General features: G+C 47.0%; 1 protein-coding gene across 1 annotated transcript in view; it reads right to left on the bottom strand.

Annotated features, from left to right (window-relative positions):
• LOC144160122 (uncharacterized) overlaps positions 1–19,872 on the bottom strand; it is a 199,293-nt gene that overhangs the window by 16,948 nt on the left and 162,473 nt on the right. The window contains exons 13-16 of the mRNA XM_077691725.1: positions 19,264–19,412; positions 17,750–17,856; positions 15,816–15,913; positions 9,666–9,790 (exon numbers count right to left, since the gene is read on the bottom strand). Of these exons, the coding sequence (XP_077547851.1) occupies positions 9,666–9,790; positions 15,816–15,913; positions 17,750–17,856; positions 19,264–19,412 (479 nt within the window). The remainder of the gene's footprint in view (positions 1–9,665; positions 9,791–15,815; positions 15,914–17,749; positions 17,857–19,263; positions 19,413–19,872) is intronic.

Here is a 19,872-nt window from a genome sequence, read left to right as displayed (position 1 = left end):
AGAGGGGATGCATAGAATCGAGAAGTTAATGCCAGGGCAGCGAATAAAGGAACGATGCGTCACGTGCGTTAAGTTTCAAGTCAAGACTTCAGTGGAGTGGTCACCCGAAGCGAGGCCTTCAGAGACGAAGGGTTTGTTTAAACCGGAACTGTGAACGAATGAGTGAAAGTTCATTCCTTATGTACCACCAATCTCAGTATCACCTGCGGGGATCATTAGTATCTTGTGCATTGCTTACTGAACATGCGTAACAAGTACAGAAAGTGTGGAACTCCCTAACACGTTTGTCTTTATACTTATTTTTAATGTTATATTAAGCGCTCTGTTCAGTACTAATTAAGGTTGGTGTAAGTGATATTAAGCGCGGTAGAACGCTCGCGTTCGAAGGCGATTAATTGCTTTCAAAATGTCGCCATCTTATATCTATGTTTGGAAGTTATGAAGCCTTTATGTGCCTTCGTTGAACTGAAAAAGGAAAGGAAACGAAAAAGTCCACACTCGATTACTTTTGGGAATCTATATGTGGCTGAGCATGTTGCCGTAGAGCAGTGGTGTGTGAAATATTCCTAGTGACAATAGGCGAGGCGAAAGGGGCTCTCCGTCCCCCACCTTCGCAACTCCTAGATAGCGTATGGGCCGGCAATCATTGCAAATTCAAAACGTATAAAATGTGTAGTTGAGAAGAAGGAGGAAAAGGAATGTGCCGGCGTGTTGTCAAAAATTACGAGTCTTGCGATACCTTTGCATCTGTTGTAGTCGATGTATAATCTTTTGGGATTATATTTTTGTACCACCAGTTCGACAATGGATGTCATCACGGGCGAAATAAGATAGATTGTGTGTGTACCAAGGCCTACCCGAACCAATGTTTTTTGCGGCACAAAATATTCACAGACAGAAAACTCACGCGTGCTGCTAGCAGAGCTTCGATAAACAGATGACGGCATGTGGGGTGTACTCTTTTCGCTATACTGACGCCGCCCTTATTCAGAAAAATTACCTGCCAAATCGTCCGGCTCTTGATGCTTTGGTAGTAATGAACAAAACTTTTATTTACAACGACATTGTAGAGTGTAGGCGACCCTTGTATCGGCCTCCCCATAGGAATATCTCGGGAAATAAAAGAAGGTGTTGCGGACTATAGTTACTGATTGACTGATTATGAGTTTTAACGCGGCGACGCTACACGGGCGATGAGGCGCTCCGTAGGGCTTCGGATTAATACACGTCACAAAAAGCATTACACTTAATACACTTAATACACGTAACAAAAATATGCCAGCAAAGCTTTCGCCCCTAAAGTCGATACAGAAAGTTCGAGAGAATGCTTGCCTTGACCTTTGCCGTCATGTTCACCATGAGATAGGGAGCTCATTGCTCTCGCGCGCCCAGAGACGAATACCCATGGAGGAAAGAAAAGGTTAGGAGAGGCCCTGACGTCACATTTGTGAAGCCGAGTCCCGCCATGACTTGAGCCCACTGAGCCCAGCACTCTATACCATCATCCTTTGCTATCTCCGGTTTGATTTGACTAACATGGCGTCGCCCTGCCCTCCCGCTTCGCAGCGAAAATAGCTTCGTCGCTAATTCCTCGGTGCGATTCCATGTTCTAAGCTGTTGATTTCGCCTTAAATTTGCCCATTCTAACCCTCACCCAAAGTTTCAATCGAAAAACGGCCTTGGTTTTTGAGATAGAAGGACGATTTTTCAGCTCTTAAGCCTGGCAAAGTAGCGTTTGTCGTCGTCGTAGCAACAGGCTCGAGGGTAGCCGAACGCATACGAGTTAAGGCCGCCTCCGACGGCGGAGTTTTCAAACTGGCCTAATCTAAAAACGTTTGTCGTAGTGACTGTACTGGTTTGCAAGCGTTGCGAGGCAGCCACATACCAAGCGCATTAAAAATTTGTCCGTTCTATTTGCCCAAATTTGGCCGCCGCAGTTGTAAACAAGTAAGCAACATTGTCCATGGGCTCAAGAAAAATGACGCCACTTCCTCCACACTTTTCGCAATGCATTGGGATGCTAGGGGCCTCTCCTGAGTTTCTTTCCTCCATGCGAATACCCTTGCTCACACTGCACGCTGGGCACTTGGGGAATCTTATATCCGATGTTAAATCCGCGCTCTGCACGCCACGGTCATGGGTATCCGATGACGCCTACGCTCAGTCCGTCGACTGGCCAGAGTGATCGGGTGGCCCCTGAGAAACGTCGTGATGCCGTCATTCTACAAACGTGGTATGAATGAACTGATTTCCCACAGAAGCTGAGCACGGCAGTTATACGATTCTTAAGAATCTCTAAGGCTTTGGAGAATTTGCGAGGAGCCTCCACAGCCACGCATCATGGCAGCGAATGTACACGGCGTGTAGAGTTGCTGTCCCGATAGGGGACGAGAAATCTACATGGCAGAGCGAAAGTTTGATGATGCACTGTGCTTACGGAATCCCCACTAAAACAACCAATGAGTGATGGTAATTGGCCGAAGCGTTTGCATGAACGTATGTGCGGTTCCCGCTGTAAAATATGCTCGAGAGTGCTTCAGCGCTAGATTCGGCCATGGAATTCGGAGGACTGCGGATTCGGAGGACTGCAATAAATTCATCCCATGGCGCTAGTATCCCCTGTGACAAAGCAACCTTGATAGACGTGTTAAACCTTTGCCGCAAGCAAGTCTTTCCCAAGGCATATGGAAGCGGTGGGGACGCTAGAGTCAACGGTGCCTGTCGCGACTTCACGTTCGCGCCTCCTGTGGTCCCCACCATTTTGACGTCTAGTCGGCGTCACTGTTTCGCCGTACGATAGAGCTATTTTGATTAAGGAATGAACTTGTGGGAATGAAATGAAATGAAATGTTCACTATTATAGGAGGTCCCGTTTCAGTCCCTGACTATGGGACCTCCTTCTGTATAGAAAAATTTTGTAATCTATCGATTGCCTAATAAAATCCTTTTCTGATTCTGATTCTGATTCTGACACTGCAGCCCTAATATAACGCATGACGAACAGAGTGCGGAACGTGCTCGATGACACGTGATGTAGAGTGAGATTCCAATTACAGAAACGACATGAAGGCACACGACAAAACCCACAGCTTCACCTACAGGGGGGAGACAAATGTTCTGAGTGGGCAGAGATTAATTTGATGGTTTTCGCGGGATAACAGTGGTTGGATGCCGCCGCTGGGACCGTCGTTTCTCCCACACACAAGAAGGCAACAGAAGGGTGGTGGTGGCGGAAACACCCTCGAATCTGTCCAAATCGCGCCAATCGATTTATTTTGTCTGATTACTCCCACCATTCAAGCGTGCTAGCGTTAAAAGGAGAACTTATCTTTCCTACACTTCAATATCGCCACAAAATAGCTCGACTGTATCTTTACCACAAATTCGTCCACTCACAACAACTTAGAAATGAGCACTTCCTACTAGCCCACCGTATATCCCGTGCTAGTCACACCAACGCAGCCTATCCGGAACGTGCCCATACTAATACATTCCAACAGTCATTTTTCATACGCACATCCCGAGACTAGATTGACCTGTAGTACCTGCTAAAGTTGTTACCATCATTGACCAATCCAGTTTCAACCACGCCATTGAAGAAGTGCCCCCATAATTAGTGTAGCCAGTCTGTTGCTGTTACTACGTTGTTGTAACCCTACTATCTAGTACTGTATCATACCCGCCCCTTATATAGAAGTGCCGCCATAATTACTGTACATTGTCTGTTGCCGTTACCATGTGGTTACCCTTCTTTCAAGTGCCGAGTCATGCCTACCTGTTGTGTAATGTCCCAATGGGACCTTTGAGGAATCAATAAACCCATAAATCGACAAAAACGACTACCGCCATGATATATGTGGAACGTTCACCACAATCAGTGCCGAGACATTACGAGCCGGCCCGGCTATTACGATATGTAGTGACGTAGTACTAAGCCCAACACGCAGAGGCCCATATTGGAAATGGCTGACGTTACGCCCCCGTCAGGAAGTCAGGAGATTTGAGTTGTGTCCTCGTCGCCGCCTTTTCGCTTGTGCTTGGGCGTCAAAAAAGAAGAGCGGCTTCCCCCCGGCTCGGCAGAAGTGAAGCTAACGACCGTTCCCACCAAGAACTGGGTCACGCGCCGATCGTATTTTAGCAGAGATCGTGCTTCACTTATGTCAACCGGTGACGATTGGCGAGGGAAGAATAAGGCCACCGGGGGCGGGGGCGGACTCGGCCTGGCACGTCGTTCTTCTCCGATGCACACCTGTGTTTTGACCCGCGGCAGAAGCGCTCCCCGGAAACACCGCGGCGCGTCTACGCAGGGTTGCGCGCAGGTTATTGAAGTTGTCGGTGGCGGCGGAGCAAACCGTCTGAAATTTCAGCCTGGCTCCGGTGTGGTCCCTCACATATCTAGCACTACGCTGCAGACAAATTCACAGATTAGGATATCAGGTTTAACGAGTGTTGGACGTTTGCACACCGTAGCTTCACCAGTGTGTACGCAGTAGCGCCTAATATACCCACGGGGGCACAGGTGAATACGCAGGTGGTGAACCGTGTACACACCGGGTACGGGTTAATACAGTCATCCGGAGGCTCCCTTAAGTTCGCCGCAATCTTGAACGGGCCGACGTTTCTGTATTCGTCTCTATAATAAATTCAGTGAGATGGTTAGGACTGAAATGTTCCACCCCATGCACCCATGCAATAGAATGACGGATATGCTGTTACCCTACCGGATAAATTTCCCCCACTGGAGAAAACCAGCGGCCCTACTGGAGAAAGAAAGCTTTTATTTAATGCATCTGCCTCATCACTGTAGCAGTTTCACTACCCACATTCGCTTCATTGCAGTATATATGCACGGTGCCTTACTTCGTAATGTCGCCCCTTTTCAAAGTAAATCATACCGACGATACAGTGCGCAAAGATTTATCCTTGAGGCTTATTGTGTTGCGTGGTGGTTAGCAATTATTTATTCGTAATTAATGTAAATATTGCATGGTACGTTGGACAAACGACCACGAGTGTGTGCCACGTCCACAAAGAAAAAAAGGTGGCGTGAGTTAAACCGGTCTTCTCAGAGTGCGTGGCCGTTACGAATTCAGTATTCCGTTTTTTATTTACTGAAAGTCAGTTCGTCGTGACGCAGCCAGTTAACGCAGGTGTCAGCACCGTTTCGCCGCATGCACGCTAACAAATCTGCGGCAGTAAAGTAGGAAAGGAAAAGGCATCCACAAATGGCCAAATGAAGTTATCCTGATGGCCGACAGGCCACTTCGACCTCACGGTTTACGGCCGTCTGTTGATCGAGGAGTCCTTCTGTTTGCAACTAGCAGTTCCGGGAGTTATACGCTCCAGCAGGTGGCTGCGCACAAGCGAGCCTCCTGTCTCCAAGTTCGGCTGCTATAGAGTACCGCAATAGAAACAATGAAAACAAAAACCGGTCTGTTCTGTTCCGGATGAGAGGAAAAGCGTCGAGGCCTTTTCCGATAACGCACTGGCCGTCCCAATCGCTCAAGCGACCCCGCCACGAAAGTACAAACACACACACGAGCGAAACAACCCGCAGCTGTTTCCGTCGTTCTAAGCATACCAGCCAGAACTGCTGAGAAATCTTTTCGAATAGCAAGCTTTCCTACCTTAATTTTGTATGTGCACTACATGTGTCCTTCAGCGCACTATTCCAGATCATGGGAAAACTGGTGAAAAGATGGAAGTTGATAGCAGAGTGATATAAGCTGCACAAACATGAAACAGGGCGAAGATACAGATGGGAAAGAGGACCGAAATTCGCACGTTTTTCCGTTCCCTCAGTGATGGCGATGATGTTCATGATTATGATGATCTTATTTATGTTGACTACAAGTCTAAAACGTCTCGTATCTTTCACAGACTTCAACCAGCTCCACCTATATAAACGACCACACCCGGAAGAATTTGTATTTTGCGCACTGGTTCCACTAAAATCACTTCGTGCTTTAAATTACTTAAGATTGATGACTAATTCTTCCACTTTTAAATATGCCCGTTTTATTGGGACTTTTCGAATTACCCCAGATGTCCTTAGAGGATTTATGAGAGAAGCGAGGCATGTCAGTCACCCGTGCCCCTTTGCTTCGGTTTGAAACAAGGCTCCCACTGCCGTAAGCGTCGCAGTCGACGTTGATGCGGTGGCGCTTTTCCTTCGCACGGAGCACGTTTCCCTCTCGTTCCTTCTCGTATCAGTTCTACTTCAGTTACAAAGTTGGCAAAGCCACATTTCCCAACTTTGTAACTCCAATTAGGTCACGCGTAAATTTGATTTGCACGGAAAGAAACCGCGCTGCTTGCGCGTTTCGCTTTATACTTTTGTGATCGCGTTACATTTGTACATGACCATACATTTGCGGAACTGAAACGACGTCTTAATATAGAGCGCTGGATTCAAAAACCGCTAAAACAAACGGTAGTATCAGAGTTGGCGGTACGTGATCGTAGCTTCACAGCAAAAAGAGGTGGGTGGAAATGTCGTTATAGGCGAAATTGCAATCGTTTCACTCTCACCATTCAAGTGTCATCCCGTTCAATTCTGTTGGATGTAACGCGACTCGCAATAAACAAGATGTCAGTTGTTATACGGAGCAAAATATACGCCCCTAAGAGATGGGAAATTACAGCGCCAATTATCTGTCACCGCTAAATGTATAACTTGTTATTTGAGAACTATCGTGATGCCAGTAGTCAACAGTGGTTGCGGATAGAGCCACCAAAAGAGCGGCTTTTGCTTAGTGCATAACAAGGAAACTGGCCAATAAGACTCTTTTGAGACACATTTTTCTTCACTGTCTGACTTAGCCATTGGGTTGGTTTAACCAATGTGGATGCTCCCCTTTTGCTGGCAAGGAAAATAGCGTTCCGTTCACCACCTCCATTCACAGATATCGCACGTGGAGCAGCTTTGATTTGGATCAGTTACCGGCAAGCATAGGGCAAGCGGAGAACAAAACTTCTTTTTCTATGCAGCGAATGGTCTTCGCTGAAACCGTGCTTCATAGGGCGATAGCGTTGTATACCCATTGGTGCCGTAATAACCAGAAAGGCGCAACACGTCGCACGTGCACGAATTCGAGTAAATCAACGCCGAGGGGGCAGACAGCATCACGACCGTCGATTACGTGTTGACGAGGACGTCAAATACATCACACCCCTCAATTATGCACGTCCACAATGAGGTGTCAGGTGAAAGAAAAAAAACAGGCGCAGTATAGCGTAGCCTCGTTCTTTCTACCTGCAGTACGTCTCCTCCGAAAGAGCTCTGATCTGCGTATAATCGCAAGTGTAAAGGCGGAATGCATTTCACTCTCCCCTTGTATCCTAGAAGCTTTCCCTCATTATACTGTTTTCGGATTGCGAATGCCAGCAGCAATCGTCAATCAGTCCTAAATACTTTACGCGTGTCGCTTTTTTGCGGAGCATTGCGATTCCTGCAGCGTGACTCCTGCACTTACCTTAATTCAGACTTACAAAGGTCATGGGCAGCAGGTATTTACACCGTGTGTAGACATTGGCCAATGGCTGATGGCAAGAGGAGAGGGGCAGTCTTCTGACGCAACTTTACCCTGGCGAAGATGAGCCGTAGCGGTATGGTAGGAATGTCCTTAAGCATGCCGCCTCTTATGCGGTTTTCGAGCAAACATGAGTTCCGAGATAATTGTCATACGCAGTCTCAGTAATTATGAATAACCGTCCAATCCAAGCGCAAAATAAAGCAGCCTTTAAAGCATCTCCAAGCTTTTGAGCAGAGGATAGTTTCGAAACCGCGAACTACCACCCGCCCTACCGGCTCAGTAATCTCGCGTAAGGATGATTTAAGGCACCAGGAACCACAGCTACCCACGCGAAATATTTTCGAAGGGAAGGCAACGATTATTCTGCCTCGTGCCCGCGGCAAAGCGCGGATTGCTTTGTGCTTGGTGCCGACTTGCAAGGGTGGAGAGGCCCGTCAAGAAGTGCGCATTCCCTTCTTTTTTTCTCTTCATTCCCACTTCGTAAAATTGATTGATTGATTGATTGATTGATTGATTGATTGATTGATTGATTGATTGATTGATTGATTGATTGATTGATTGATTGATTGATTGATTGATTGATTGATTGATTGATTGATTGATTGATTGATTGATTGATTGATTGATTGATTGATTGATTGATTGATTGATTGATTGATTGATTGATTGATTGATTGATTGATTGATTGATTGATTGATTGATTGATTGATTGATTGATTGATTGATTGATCAAACGATCGATCAACTGACTGGCTGACTGACTGAATGATTGAGCCAAAGTGACACTGGTCCGAACCGAATGTTCTGAGGAAAGCTAGCCTGCATTCTGTTGGGAGGATAAATTGACCTCAGTTAGGAAGTTCATTTGTGGCCGCCTGCTTTACATACAGGCATTACTTGGTCACGACTATTGAACTGGTAATGGAACACGCGCTTCACTTGGCCCATGGATAACACAAATAACAGAGCCCTGCGCAGCCGATCGGCAAAAACAAAATGTAAATGATAAAACCCAATGCATGGTTCAAGCCGATCAAACCGATAAAGCCGTTTTCAAGCCGATCAAACCAATTCCGTTAGTCTGTTTGAGAGCGCGCTATCCATGTTAACCCCGGCTGATAAGGCTGAAAAAATTGCCGCCATGTGAAAGAAATAAGTTTAGGCCTGCGAATGACTTCACTGAGCTAAGCGTTCGAGGTTTGAAAAAATGATAGCTTGGACTAAACTTTAGTCGGTACCGGAAAAGGTCATGTTGTTGGGGCCTGTCGTGCTCATTTACAGCCCACAACACAGAAGCCAAGAAAGGACTGAGCCTTCACACGGTCACATTTTCCCGTGAAAGCAACGGAATTAGAATGTTTTCATTCGCTGATTTACTTTTATAAACCCGTTAGCGCAACACTGCCGTAGCTTCACGTCGAGATGATAAATATTAAAGCGGCAGACAACCAAATTTTGTTGGGTATATTTTCTTTATCCCAAATGAAAGGGCATCACTCAAAACACCTTAACCCGATATGGTCTTGGTGAAAGCGCTCTAGAACTTTTGAAATCAGAATTTTTAGATTTACCAGCCAAACATGACTCGCCAAAATGAATGCTGGCAACCATGGCAGTGTGCTGTGCGGCAGCATACTGTTAACAGCGCGTGAGATTAAAACAGGAATACGAAAACTTGGCCCCGGCTAAAACAACAATAAGGTGCAACCTTTCCTATTCCTTCGTGCGGTTTTCGAATCACGCGCTGAAATCGATGAACTTGTTTCGACATACGTGGCCTCCGCGATCGGCTGCCGGCGGCGCGCCGTTGCGCCGCCGGCAGCCGATCGCGGAGGCCACGGGACATATAACGTAGTGTCACGTTGAGACACTAGATGGCGCCACCTTTCGGACTTCCAAAATTTTATGACAAAATTAAAATGATTTCCACCTATTTATTAAAAAATTCCTTTCGGTTACCCCAGTACATTAAACGCTGGCTTTCAGATGAGCTAGACGGCATGCACTCCACAAGAATCGGTTGTCTGTCCCTTTAATAATTATCATTCCATCTCTTCGGGACGCAGTGACCAAACGCACTGCACAGGCTTTGCCCAGTTTGGCCGAACGTTGTGGCGATTAGGACTCACTTCTTCCTCGCTCGAGTGTGCAGGTGAACGAGTTGCTGGCGTCCCTGCCATCCCTGAAGATGATGACGGCGTAGTTGTGCGTCAGCTCCACCGGTAGCCTGCCCGGCACGTTGCTGTCGCAGTACCTGCGCCGTACAAATCGCACATTGCCCGACAATACGCAACGCGTGCCTCTCGGTGCTGTGCCAGAAAAGAAGATACATTCACGTGTGGTACGCTCGTACACCGTAAGACATGTCCGCCGTGCATTCGGCTTCTGCGATCCCAGCCTACATGGTGAGCTTGGCAGTCTTAAGCTAGGAATATGCAGATACAAGACAATGGCAGCTAGGGCTTACGCAGAAAGTCCGCTCTCAGGGGGTGCGGGTAGAGGTTTCTTGAAAAAAAAAAAAGGCCGTGTCTAGAGTGTCGTCCACCGTTAATATAAGCACTCCACTATGTCGACGTCCACAGGCGTTTCGTAAAAATAAAATGGCACGTCTGGCTCCACATCGAGTTGCCTAACGTAAAGAAAGGCAACTTAACCTAAACTGACCTACACTATCCTAATTTAACATGAAACGACCAACATTTAAAACAGAATAAAATGACCCACGAAAATTTTAATGCAATTTAGAGATTAAAAATAAATAATCGAGGCAAGAGCCGGTCTGCAACCACCGTCGTTGGCATAAAGAAGCTATGACGGAACCCCTACGCCACAACACAGTCCTAAATGTTTGAATGTCGTTGGACGGCACTATAGCCATTCCTACAGCGCTGAGCTAAAGCGACATCGGAGGGCGCTCTAGACACTGAAAAAAAAACAATACGGTAAGAAAAAATCGAAACAAAAAATTGGCCGCGCTTCTGCTCACTTCGTTGCAAATGGCATTTCAAGACGATAGTCATTTGGCGGACCTAGTTGCCCCGGAATCAAGTCAAGTTTACCGCGCTCCACGGCTCCGCTATGAGGCCCTTCACGCCATAAAGTTTTACACAATATTATATGAAACTCTTATATGAAAAACAAGAATCAGGCTGGAGGCAAAGCAGTTGGGAACTACGGTCTGGGCTGTAGAAATAGCAGGGGGTACCTACTAGTCGAGTTCGCTGAACGGAATAACCTACGCATCATGAATACCTTCTTCTGCAAACGGCACAGCCAGAAGTGGAGGTGGAGGAGCCCGAATGAGGAGCATAAAAATGGAATAGACTTCATATTATGCGATAACCCTGGCGTCTTGAAGGATGTGGAAGTGATCGGAAGGGTAAGTTCTAGTGACCACCGCATGGTAAGATCTAGAATTAGACTAAATTTGAGGAGGGACATTAACAAGCTAGTACGAAAGAAGCCGATTAATGAGCTAACAGTAAGACGTAAAGTAGAAGAATTCAGGATCGCGCTTCAGAACCGATATTCAGCTCTTACCGAGGAAGCAGATTTACGACACAGGAAGCCAGCGACGACCTTAAACGCACTATCACAGAGTGTGCAGCAGAAGTCGGGGGCACAATGGCTAGACAAGATACTGGTAAACTTTCCTAGGAGACGAAAGATCTAATTAGGAAACGGCAAACCATGAGAATCTCCACCCCAGCTGACAGAATAGAACTAGCGGAGCTTTCGAAGTTAATCAATAAGCGTAAGACAGCTGACATACGGAAGTATAATATGGAGAGAACCGAATACGCTGTAAAGAACGGAGGTAGCCTGAAAGCAGTAAAGAGACGTCTTGGCGTGGGGAAAAATCAGATGCATGCACTTAAGGATAAGCAAGGCAATGTCATCACAAATAGGGATAAAATAGTCACAGTGGCCGAGGAGTTCTATAGGGATCTGTACAGTAGCCGGGACATACAGGATAATGCCGAACGAGACAGTAGTTCAGAGGAGATAGACATCCCACCAGTAACGACCGAAGAAGTAAGGAAGGCTTTGAAAGAAATGAAAGGGGGCAAAGCACCTGGTGAGGATCAGATAACAGCAGACCTCTTGAAGGATGGCGGAGACATTGTACTTGAAAAACTGGCAAACCTGTATACGCAATGCCTAATGACCGCAATGGTACCGGAATCTTGGAAGAACGCGAACATCATCCTAATCCATAAGAAAGGCGACATGAAGGACTTGAAAAACTACAGGCCGATCAGCTTACTGTCAGTCGTCTACAAGATATTTACCAAGGTAATCGCTAACAGAATTTCTGCAACGTTAGATTTCAGTCAACCTACAGAACAAGCAGGGTTCCGTAAACCCTATTCAACAATGGACCATATTCACACGATCAATCAGGTGATAGAGAAGTGCGCTGAGTATACTGAACCCCCATATGTAGCCTTCATAGATTATGAGAAAGCATTTGACTCGATCGAAACCCTAGCAGTTATTCAGACATTACGGAACCAGGGGGTAGATGAGCATTACGTAAGAATACTAGAGAATATCCACAATGGGTCCACAGCTACCATCATCTTCCATAAGGAGAGCAGTAAAATACCTATAAGGAAGGGTGTCAGACAAGGAGACACAATCTCTCCAATGTTATTCACAGCATGTTTACAAGAAGTATTCAGAACGTTGAATTGGGAACAGGTGGGAGTAAGGGTTAATTGAGAATACCTCAGTAACCTCAGATTTGCTGATGACGTTGTCTTGCTAAGTAACTCGGGGAACTAATTGCAAAGCATGCTTTCCGCACAAAGAGAGAACCGTGGGCCTGGAAATTAATATGCAGAAAACCAAAGTAATGATCAAAAATTACACCATCTTCCCACGTGGGAACCCTGAGGGGATGCAAAGCCGTGGAGTAGTAGCGTGTTAATTGGTTGTTAGAGTAAAGACACGTGTAGTAGCGTATTAAATGTCTTCTTTATTTATCAAGTAGTGGGGAACGTTTTGCGGCTTCTCGTTCTCGAAGCGAGGAATCCGCTCTTCGACGCTGGCGTTTCGAAGCGTTGTCACGTTGCCGAATGCTATCTGAATCAGCTACTCGCCGCTGGCGTTTCAAAGCGGCTTCTCGTTCTCGCAGCGAGGAATTCGCTGCTCGACGCTGCCGTTTACGTTCGGCGTCGCGAGCTCTCCTCTGTGAAGTCTTGTCTTCAGAGGTGCTCGCGGTTCTGACAGTGTGCTGGCAGGCGCTAGTTGAAGGAGTGCCAGCCAGTTCGCTGACGGAATCGTTGGCGTCCATTTCCAGTCATCCGACGGCGCAGCACCGAAGAAGCAACTGAGCGGAGCGCGGCCCGGGTTTATTTGCAGAGTAGAGGGAGTGGAGAGGAGGAGCAGCGCGCAGGCGCGTGATTGGACAGCTGCTGTGTAGAGGGGAGAGGAGCGCGCGTAGCGCACGCGTAGCGGACAGGTGGTGTGGAGCGCGCGCAGCGTAGCAGCGCGCGTAGCGCACAGGTAGTGTGGAGAGGAGGAGGAGAGAGAGCGGTGTTATCAGAGCTGTTGTGGAGAGGAGGAGAGGTGCGGACGCCGGACCCCGGACGACGGAGGGTCGATAAGAGATGCTTTGCCTCTAAAAAATTCGGGACAGCACAGCGGTTTGAGACAGGTGGCGAGGCAGTGGAAGTGGTACGCGAATTTATCTCTACTTAGGCCAGGTTGTGACCCCGGATCCCAACCTGAAGGCAGAGATAATTAGAAGGATCAGAATGGGGTGGAGTGCATACGGCAGACATTCTCAGATAATGAATAGCAGTTTACCATTGTCCCTGAAGAAGAAAGTGCATGACAGCTGCTTCTTACCGGTACTCACCTACGGGACAGAAACGTGGAGGCTCACTAAGAGGGTTCAACTTTAATTGAGAACGACTCAGCGGGCAATGGAGCGGAAGATGATAGGTGTAACATTAAGGGACAAGAAGAGAGCGGAGTTGGTCAGAGAACAAACGCGCGTTAAGGACATATTAGTAGAAATTAAGAAGAAGAAATGGACGTGGGCAGGGCATGTAATGCGAAGGCAGGATAACCGTTAGTCATTAAGGGTGACAGAGTGGATCCCTGAAGAAGGCAAGCGTTGCAGGGGGCGGCAGAAAGATGGGCAGATGACATCAAGAAGTTTGCGGGGATGAATCGGTCGGAGTTAGCACAGGACCGGGGTAATTGGAAATTAATGGCAGAGGCCTTTGCCCTGCAGTGGGCGTAGATAGGCTGGTGATGATGATATGAAACTCCATGCTTCATGCCAGGTTGCCTGGATGCACACGCTCCCAGCACTCCTCAGCGGGTGTCAGCGCGTGCACCCAGGCGCCCTACTCCACGCGCGGTCCACGCGCCATCTACCAGAATCTCTCATTACTGTTGAACAACTGCGAATGCTGCGAGGAGCTATGGTGGTGCGAGCTATAGCAGGCGAGGGCGTGATACAGCAGATGTAATATTTCATGAGCTATCAAGCACCTTGAATTTTTTTATAAAGGAACACTGCAAATATCCCTTATGTATTCATTCTATGCAACAGATCCGCGTTAAGTCTTTTTTTTTGTCCGACAATGTAGACAAATATCAACACTGCAACGACACCTAGATGATTACGAATGGTTGTGGGTATAAGAACGTCTTGTTCAACGTTAGCTAGACTTTAGCCGGCTGTCTGAAGGAGGGACAGACAGACATATTCCGTATATTGCTGCATTTTTGAAGCGAATGTTTTTGTATCCTTGTTTCCCTCGCATGTTAATCTTTCGGTTGTTAGAAACTCTAAATGTTTGTATGCTAATCTTTTATCTGCAATCAACTTGAAACTGTTTGTGTGTATCTGTAAGTGTCTGTAATTGGCAGCCTTCGGGTTCCGTTAGCTTTGTAGCAACAGGCTCTGCACTTGTTTAATTGTTTCTGGTTGTTACGTTGTATCATCGATACCAGGATTTTGTTATAATAAATTCCTTTCAAGACACACGTACCAAAATTTATGCGTTCAAGTCACCGAAGAAAGACTATCGTCCTTACGGAGACGCCTGTGCACGTCTTTTTTTCATACAACACGGCCCACTACTTTTGAGACGAAATACAGGCTTTCTTTGGCACGCGATAACAGCTAACCTGGTCGGGCCTCAGGTACCGAAGTGCGGCGGCGGAATGTCCGGTCCTTCACGATTGTATTTTCGTCCTGGGCCTCCACTCTCTCTGGAGGGCACGGGTGGACGCGGTTCAGTGCGCGGTGAGTCCAAAACCGTCCTGGCGCCAATTCGTTTAAAAGTAAACTGGACGACGAGTGCACTAGAGGGACCCGAGTCGGAAGACACACTGCGCGAGGTACTGGTGAAAGGTGGTAAGGCGGCGAGTTCCTTGAAAACAGAGGAGGCCATCCGCTGGACAAACGCCTATCTGTCTCACCTTCTGATGCCATGTCGCACATACGCTGCAAGGGGTGCATGGGCATTGAGGACATGCACGCCAGATACTGCACGTGGCAGTACTTACCTTATCCGTCTCTTTATTTCTGTTTTCTTTTCTTTTGATTTCTCTCGTCAAGCCTGATTCATGCTTTGTATATATACCGCAGAGTCCGAAACCTGTTATTGGCGTTTTTTCCTTGATGCATTGTGAAATTAGCTTTTCATCCTAGAAGCCTCGTTATTGTCTGCAACCGAGGCCCTTTTCTATGTATGTATGTGCCTGTGTGTCTTGTATTAAAAGCCTTGTAGGTGCTCTTGAGCTTTCACGTCATATCCCTTGCCCCGTGTCAACTGTACTTATATTTATTTCTGTAAATAAAGTTATTGTTTAAATAAAAAAAACACTAAATCGGAGAAGCGCAGCGACACGCCTTAGCAGCGGCATCCAGACGGCCGATGTTCGAAAGAGAAATTACGGCCCATAGCTCATAAAGACCAAAATTAATAACTGCACGTATAACCCCTGTACGCCGTGTCATCTAGCTATGTAGTATTAAATTATATTTTACGCTTGTCATGACCCAAATGTGCATTAAATGGGCTGATACAACGTGCACAGCGGCAAAAGCAGATGCCCAACCCCTCTGTAGGATAAAGCACCTGCGAAACACAGGAAATCGTTCCCCAGCGCCCGTTAAGACTACATTGTCAGTGCGCCAGATTAGGCCGAAAGAAAGTTTGCCCTGTTGAGAAAGCATGTTCGTGATCCTGGCAAAACTTAATTCTACGCCAACTGCCCACCCGATACGCCAAATACTGTATCGCACTCACTGTCGGTCGTTGATTTTCAGGTAGCTGTTGGAGCAATCTTGGCCCGACTGTATGTTGAAATCCGAACAAGTCATGATGACTTCGGAATCAGGTGGAGCCTGCAATAGCGCGCTGTCAAGCACTCCGCAAGATAACAAAAAATAAAAAGAGAAACCATAAGAGGTTTACAAATGAATCGAAGAGGCAATGCGGCGCAACAAGACTGATACAACTTCGCACACGCAAAACGGGACACTGCGCACGCTCACGCAATTTTACCCGAATGTCAGCATATCAGCATACACCCTTCCACAGTACTTCAAGCAAAAGCTAAAGTTACTCGTAACAACTCTAACCATGCAAATGAGGTGCTTGAAAACACCAAAAAGCGAAAATCAAGGAGCCTTGCTAGTCGCGTAGAGACTGAGTGATCAGATGCGACGATGTGGCGACGTCGTTATGGATCCCATCAAGGTTTATTTTCAACTTTTATTTATTTAAATCAACTTAAAAGTCAATTCGCACCACATGCTAGCATGATCTGTTTTTCGATGACAGCGCATTTATTTCGTATTAGGCCAATTCTTGCCGGCTACCAATCACTGATTGATTGATTGTGGGGTTTAACGCGCCGACGCAACGCAGGCGATGAGGCGCGCCGTAGTGGAGGGCTCCGGATTAATTTTGACCACCTGGGGATCTTTATCGTGCGCCGAAATCTCGTACACACGGGCGTTTTTGCTTTTCGCCTCCATCAGAAAAGCGGCCGCCGCGGCCGGGAATCGAACCCGCGACCTCGTGCTCAGCAGCGCAACGCCTTAGCCACTGAGCCACCGCGGCGGGTGCTACCAATCACTGTTGGCTGCAAATTTTTTACCATGTTCTAGCGGCAACGGGACTCCTGCTAAAAGAAAATTACCTTTGAAGTAGTGTCATGGTTCAATTTTAGCCTCTAACTTGGCGCGGCTAATTCAATGACATCCTCCATATCGAGATCACAGGGATCTCCTTCTCCACTACATACACCACCAGGTACATACAAGTCACCAGGCCGTCCGCACTTTCAGGTATGCGGTGGCTATCCGGACAATGAACACTTATATTGGCGCTGTGTACGGGTGACTTCGTCTTCCACATTTCTTTCCACCAATCCCTTCCCCCCTGATATTCCCTGCTCGTGGTCTAGCTTTGCAGCTCCCCCCGAAAACCTACGGGCCACCCTGCCTTTTGGCTGCCCACACTGAAACTCTTTGTGCACCTCCGCCAAGCCCGGCACCCTCGGAGGATCGTGGAACACCCCCTTCCTCCGAGGACTGATGACTCTCTCTCTCTCTCTCTCTCTCTCTCTCTCTCTCTCTCTCTCTCTCTCTCTCTCTCTCTCTCTCTCTCTCTCTCTCTCTCTCTCTCTCTCTCTCTCTCTCTCTCTCTCTCTCTCTCTCTCTCTCTCTCTCTCTCTCTCCATATCGAATTACTTGGTGTTACGTAAGACAGTTGAAATTTGTGGCGGAAGGAGACCATACAAGCACACTTGCGCGTGCACCATTTAAACATTTTCTTAGCGCGAAATACCCCGCGGAAATTCAGTGAACTCGCACGTGCCAGACGTCATGGAGGTTTTGTTGTTGGGAAAGTAGCTTATGTGCTTAGGTGCGATGTTAGGTTAGCCGATTTTACCAGTGCAAGTTGATTAATGCACAAAAAATGCAAAAGGACCAACTCAACGACATTTCTTTTGGGGCTCCCGCCATCGTCTTATGTGTTCACTAGCCCCAAACACGGCATTTATTGGTAGCTCACTTCGAATCTGTGTGAATTTTCTTGAGTTTACAGCCATGTCATGTATGCTTTGTCACCTGCCTTGATAGGCAAATTTATACTGGCGCCTATGCACCCAGGTTTCACAGTAAACAGAGGCACTAAACTAGTATTAAAAAACAGGATAAATCTGCACCTACCAGGACGTAGTAGGTGATGGTTTGCGAGTCGTGGGGGAACATCCTTCTCGAAGGGTGTTTCTGAATTGTGGCGGAGTTCTTGGAGAACAAGTCCAAAGTGTATGTACCTGAAACCTATTCGAAACTTAGCCAATTTTCGGGAACACGTGTAAAGCTCAAGAAATTCATCAATTCACGCAGAAAACAGACATGTATATCAGAGCGCTGTGTTTCCAGATGTGAAAAAATGTAGACAAAAAGAGAGCGTAGACACTCAATTGAGTAGATCTTGAATTACGTAGGGACATCAATTGCACTTCGTCGGAGGCCGGTCGCCGGCAGGAACGCTAGGGCAATTCCGGTCCCAGCGACAGAAAAGGTTACGTTCTATAAAAGACAATTATGTTCAAGACTTTTCCCAAGCTGCTGGCACTCTTACAGTTCTAAGGCATGAGGAGAATGGTTTGGCAACCTTGAGTAGTACTGCGTGAAGGGCTATAGATTAGCCTTTTTCTACAGCTCAACTGCGGAGACAAAGCCATCCTATCACGTATTTTTCGTCCTGGGAAAGGGCAAATCATAAATACCTTGATAGGAAAAGTCGGATTAGATGCAGGGACTGTCATTATGTTTTTTTTTTATTTCATGAATCAAAAGTTAGGCAGCACGAGCATACCACTATAAAAGAAAGAATGTGCGAACGATGCGCAAGAATTAAAAAAACGTTTCACGTTTCAGGCATTTAGTATAAATAATCCCTCGAATTCGACGTGTAATGGCGTTTCAATAAATTGTGAGGACTATGCAGGTTCAAGAGGTTTGCTTGCAGAAAAAAAGATTAAATATTCATAACCCAGTTGTATGCCGGCTTCCATTGCTGCGGTCCTGGTTCGAATTCTTTTAGGCCTAGAGACGTTTGCCATGGCCTGGAAAATTTCGGCAAAGGCTGTACATATCGCGGCCAACCTGTCACGCTCACGATTTGGCTGGCTGTTTCTAAGCTGCCGAGGACATGTTTCGGTGCCAGATCCCACCTGCACAATTGTCCGCTTGTACTTTGTTTTACTGTATTCTTTTGTACTCTAATGTACTTTACTGTGCCTTTCCCATATTGTTCTTTAATGACTTGTGCTCTACATGTTACTTGTATTTTTATAACTCAAACATTAGAATTTCCAGCTTATTTTATTTTGCTTCTTCATTGTACTGTACCAGAGGGGGCTGGGGCCTCTGTCAGGCTTTTTGTAGCCTTTAGTCCTAGCCTGCCTCCTCGTAGTTCTGAGGAAATAAAATCTTTGTATTTGTATTTGTGTTTGTAAAAGGACTACTCTATTTGTCACTTTAGACTGCCCAGAACTGCGCCAGAACTACTCCTGAGCAGCCTAATATTTTGTTTTCGTAGAATTTCTATTACGACAGCCGCCCTGCACTGCCCGCGAACTACTCAAAAGTATTCCGGGGTGGTAAATCGAAGAGAGCTAAGGTTCGGTACGTTGGTGCAAACTTCTACAGACGCGGGCCTCTGCCAGCCTCACCTTTCGTCTGCGGCTCTCGGTAGAGGAAGCACGAGAAGCGTCCCTGGCGCACCCCCGCCCGCTTCTTGTACGTCAGGCTGTACGTCCCCGGGTCCTCCAGCGAGCCGTACGAGTACGTGAAGTCGCGTGGCCGGGAGTGACCGCACAGCCTGCGGGAACACGCGCGCGACACGTCATCGAGAAAGTTCCGAGATGTTTGATAGCGCGAGGGTGCATCATTCGCTGCGTATATGGCATCAGTGTAAACATACAAAACCAACACATTTATGGTAGACCTGCTATTGCTGCAGCATCTTAAACAGAATGTTAGAGCTCGAGGTGTCCCTGATTTTTCCAGAGTTTCGAGCCTTGTTGCTGCAAGAATCAGCGCACATTAGCTTTTAAGCATTTAAGCAGCATTTCAAAGGTGAATACTAAAACTCGCGCTGGTAGGGAAGGCGCAGGGGATTCACAGCCGAACACAAAATAACGCCCGCTCAATTGTGGCATTGGCTTGGTGTGCCTGCAAATGTGATAGCTGCAATGTCTGTCCAGAAAACGACTCATTCTAGCGGCATAAGTTGGCGTGCAAGTTATTGATGGGCGACGTAAACCAACGCCTTTTATATA

The sequence above is a fragment of the Haemaphysalis longicornis genome, unplaced genomic scaffold (assembly GCF_048455015.1).
Source record: "Haemaphysalis longicornis isolate Haplotype H1 unplaced genomic scaffold, Haemaphysalis longicornis Haplotype H1 scaffold_10, whole genome shotgun sequence".
In the NCBI taxonomy this organism is placed as follows: Eukaryota; Metazoa; Arthropoda; class Arachnida; order Ixodida; family Ixodidae; genus Haemaphysalis; species Haemaphysalis longicornis.
The sequence above is the reverse complement of the archived record's forward strand: the minus strand, read 5'-3'. Positions and strand labels throughout refer to the sequence as shown.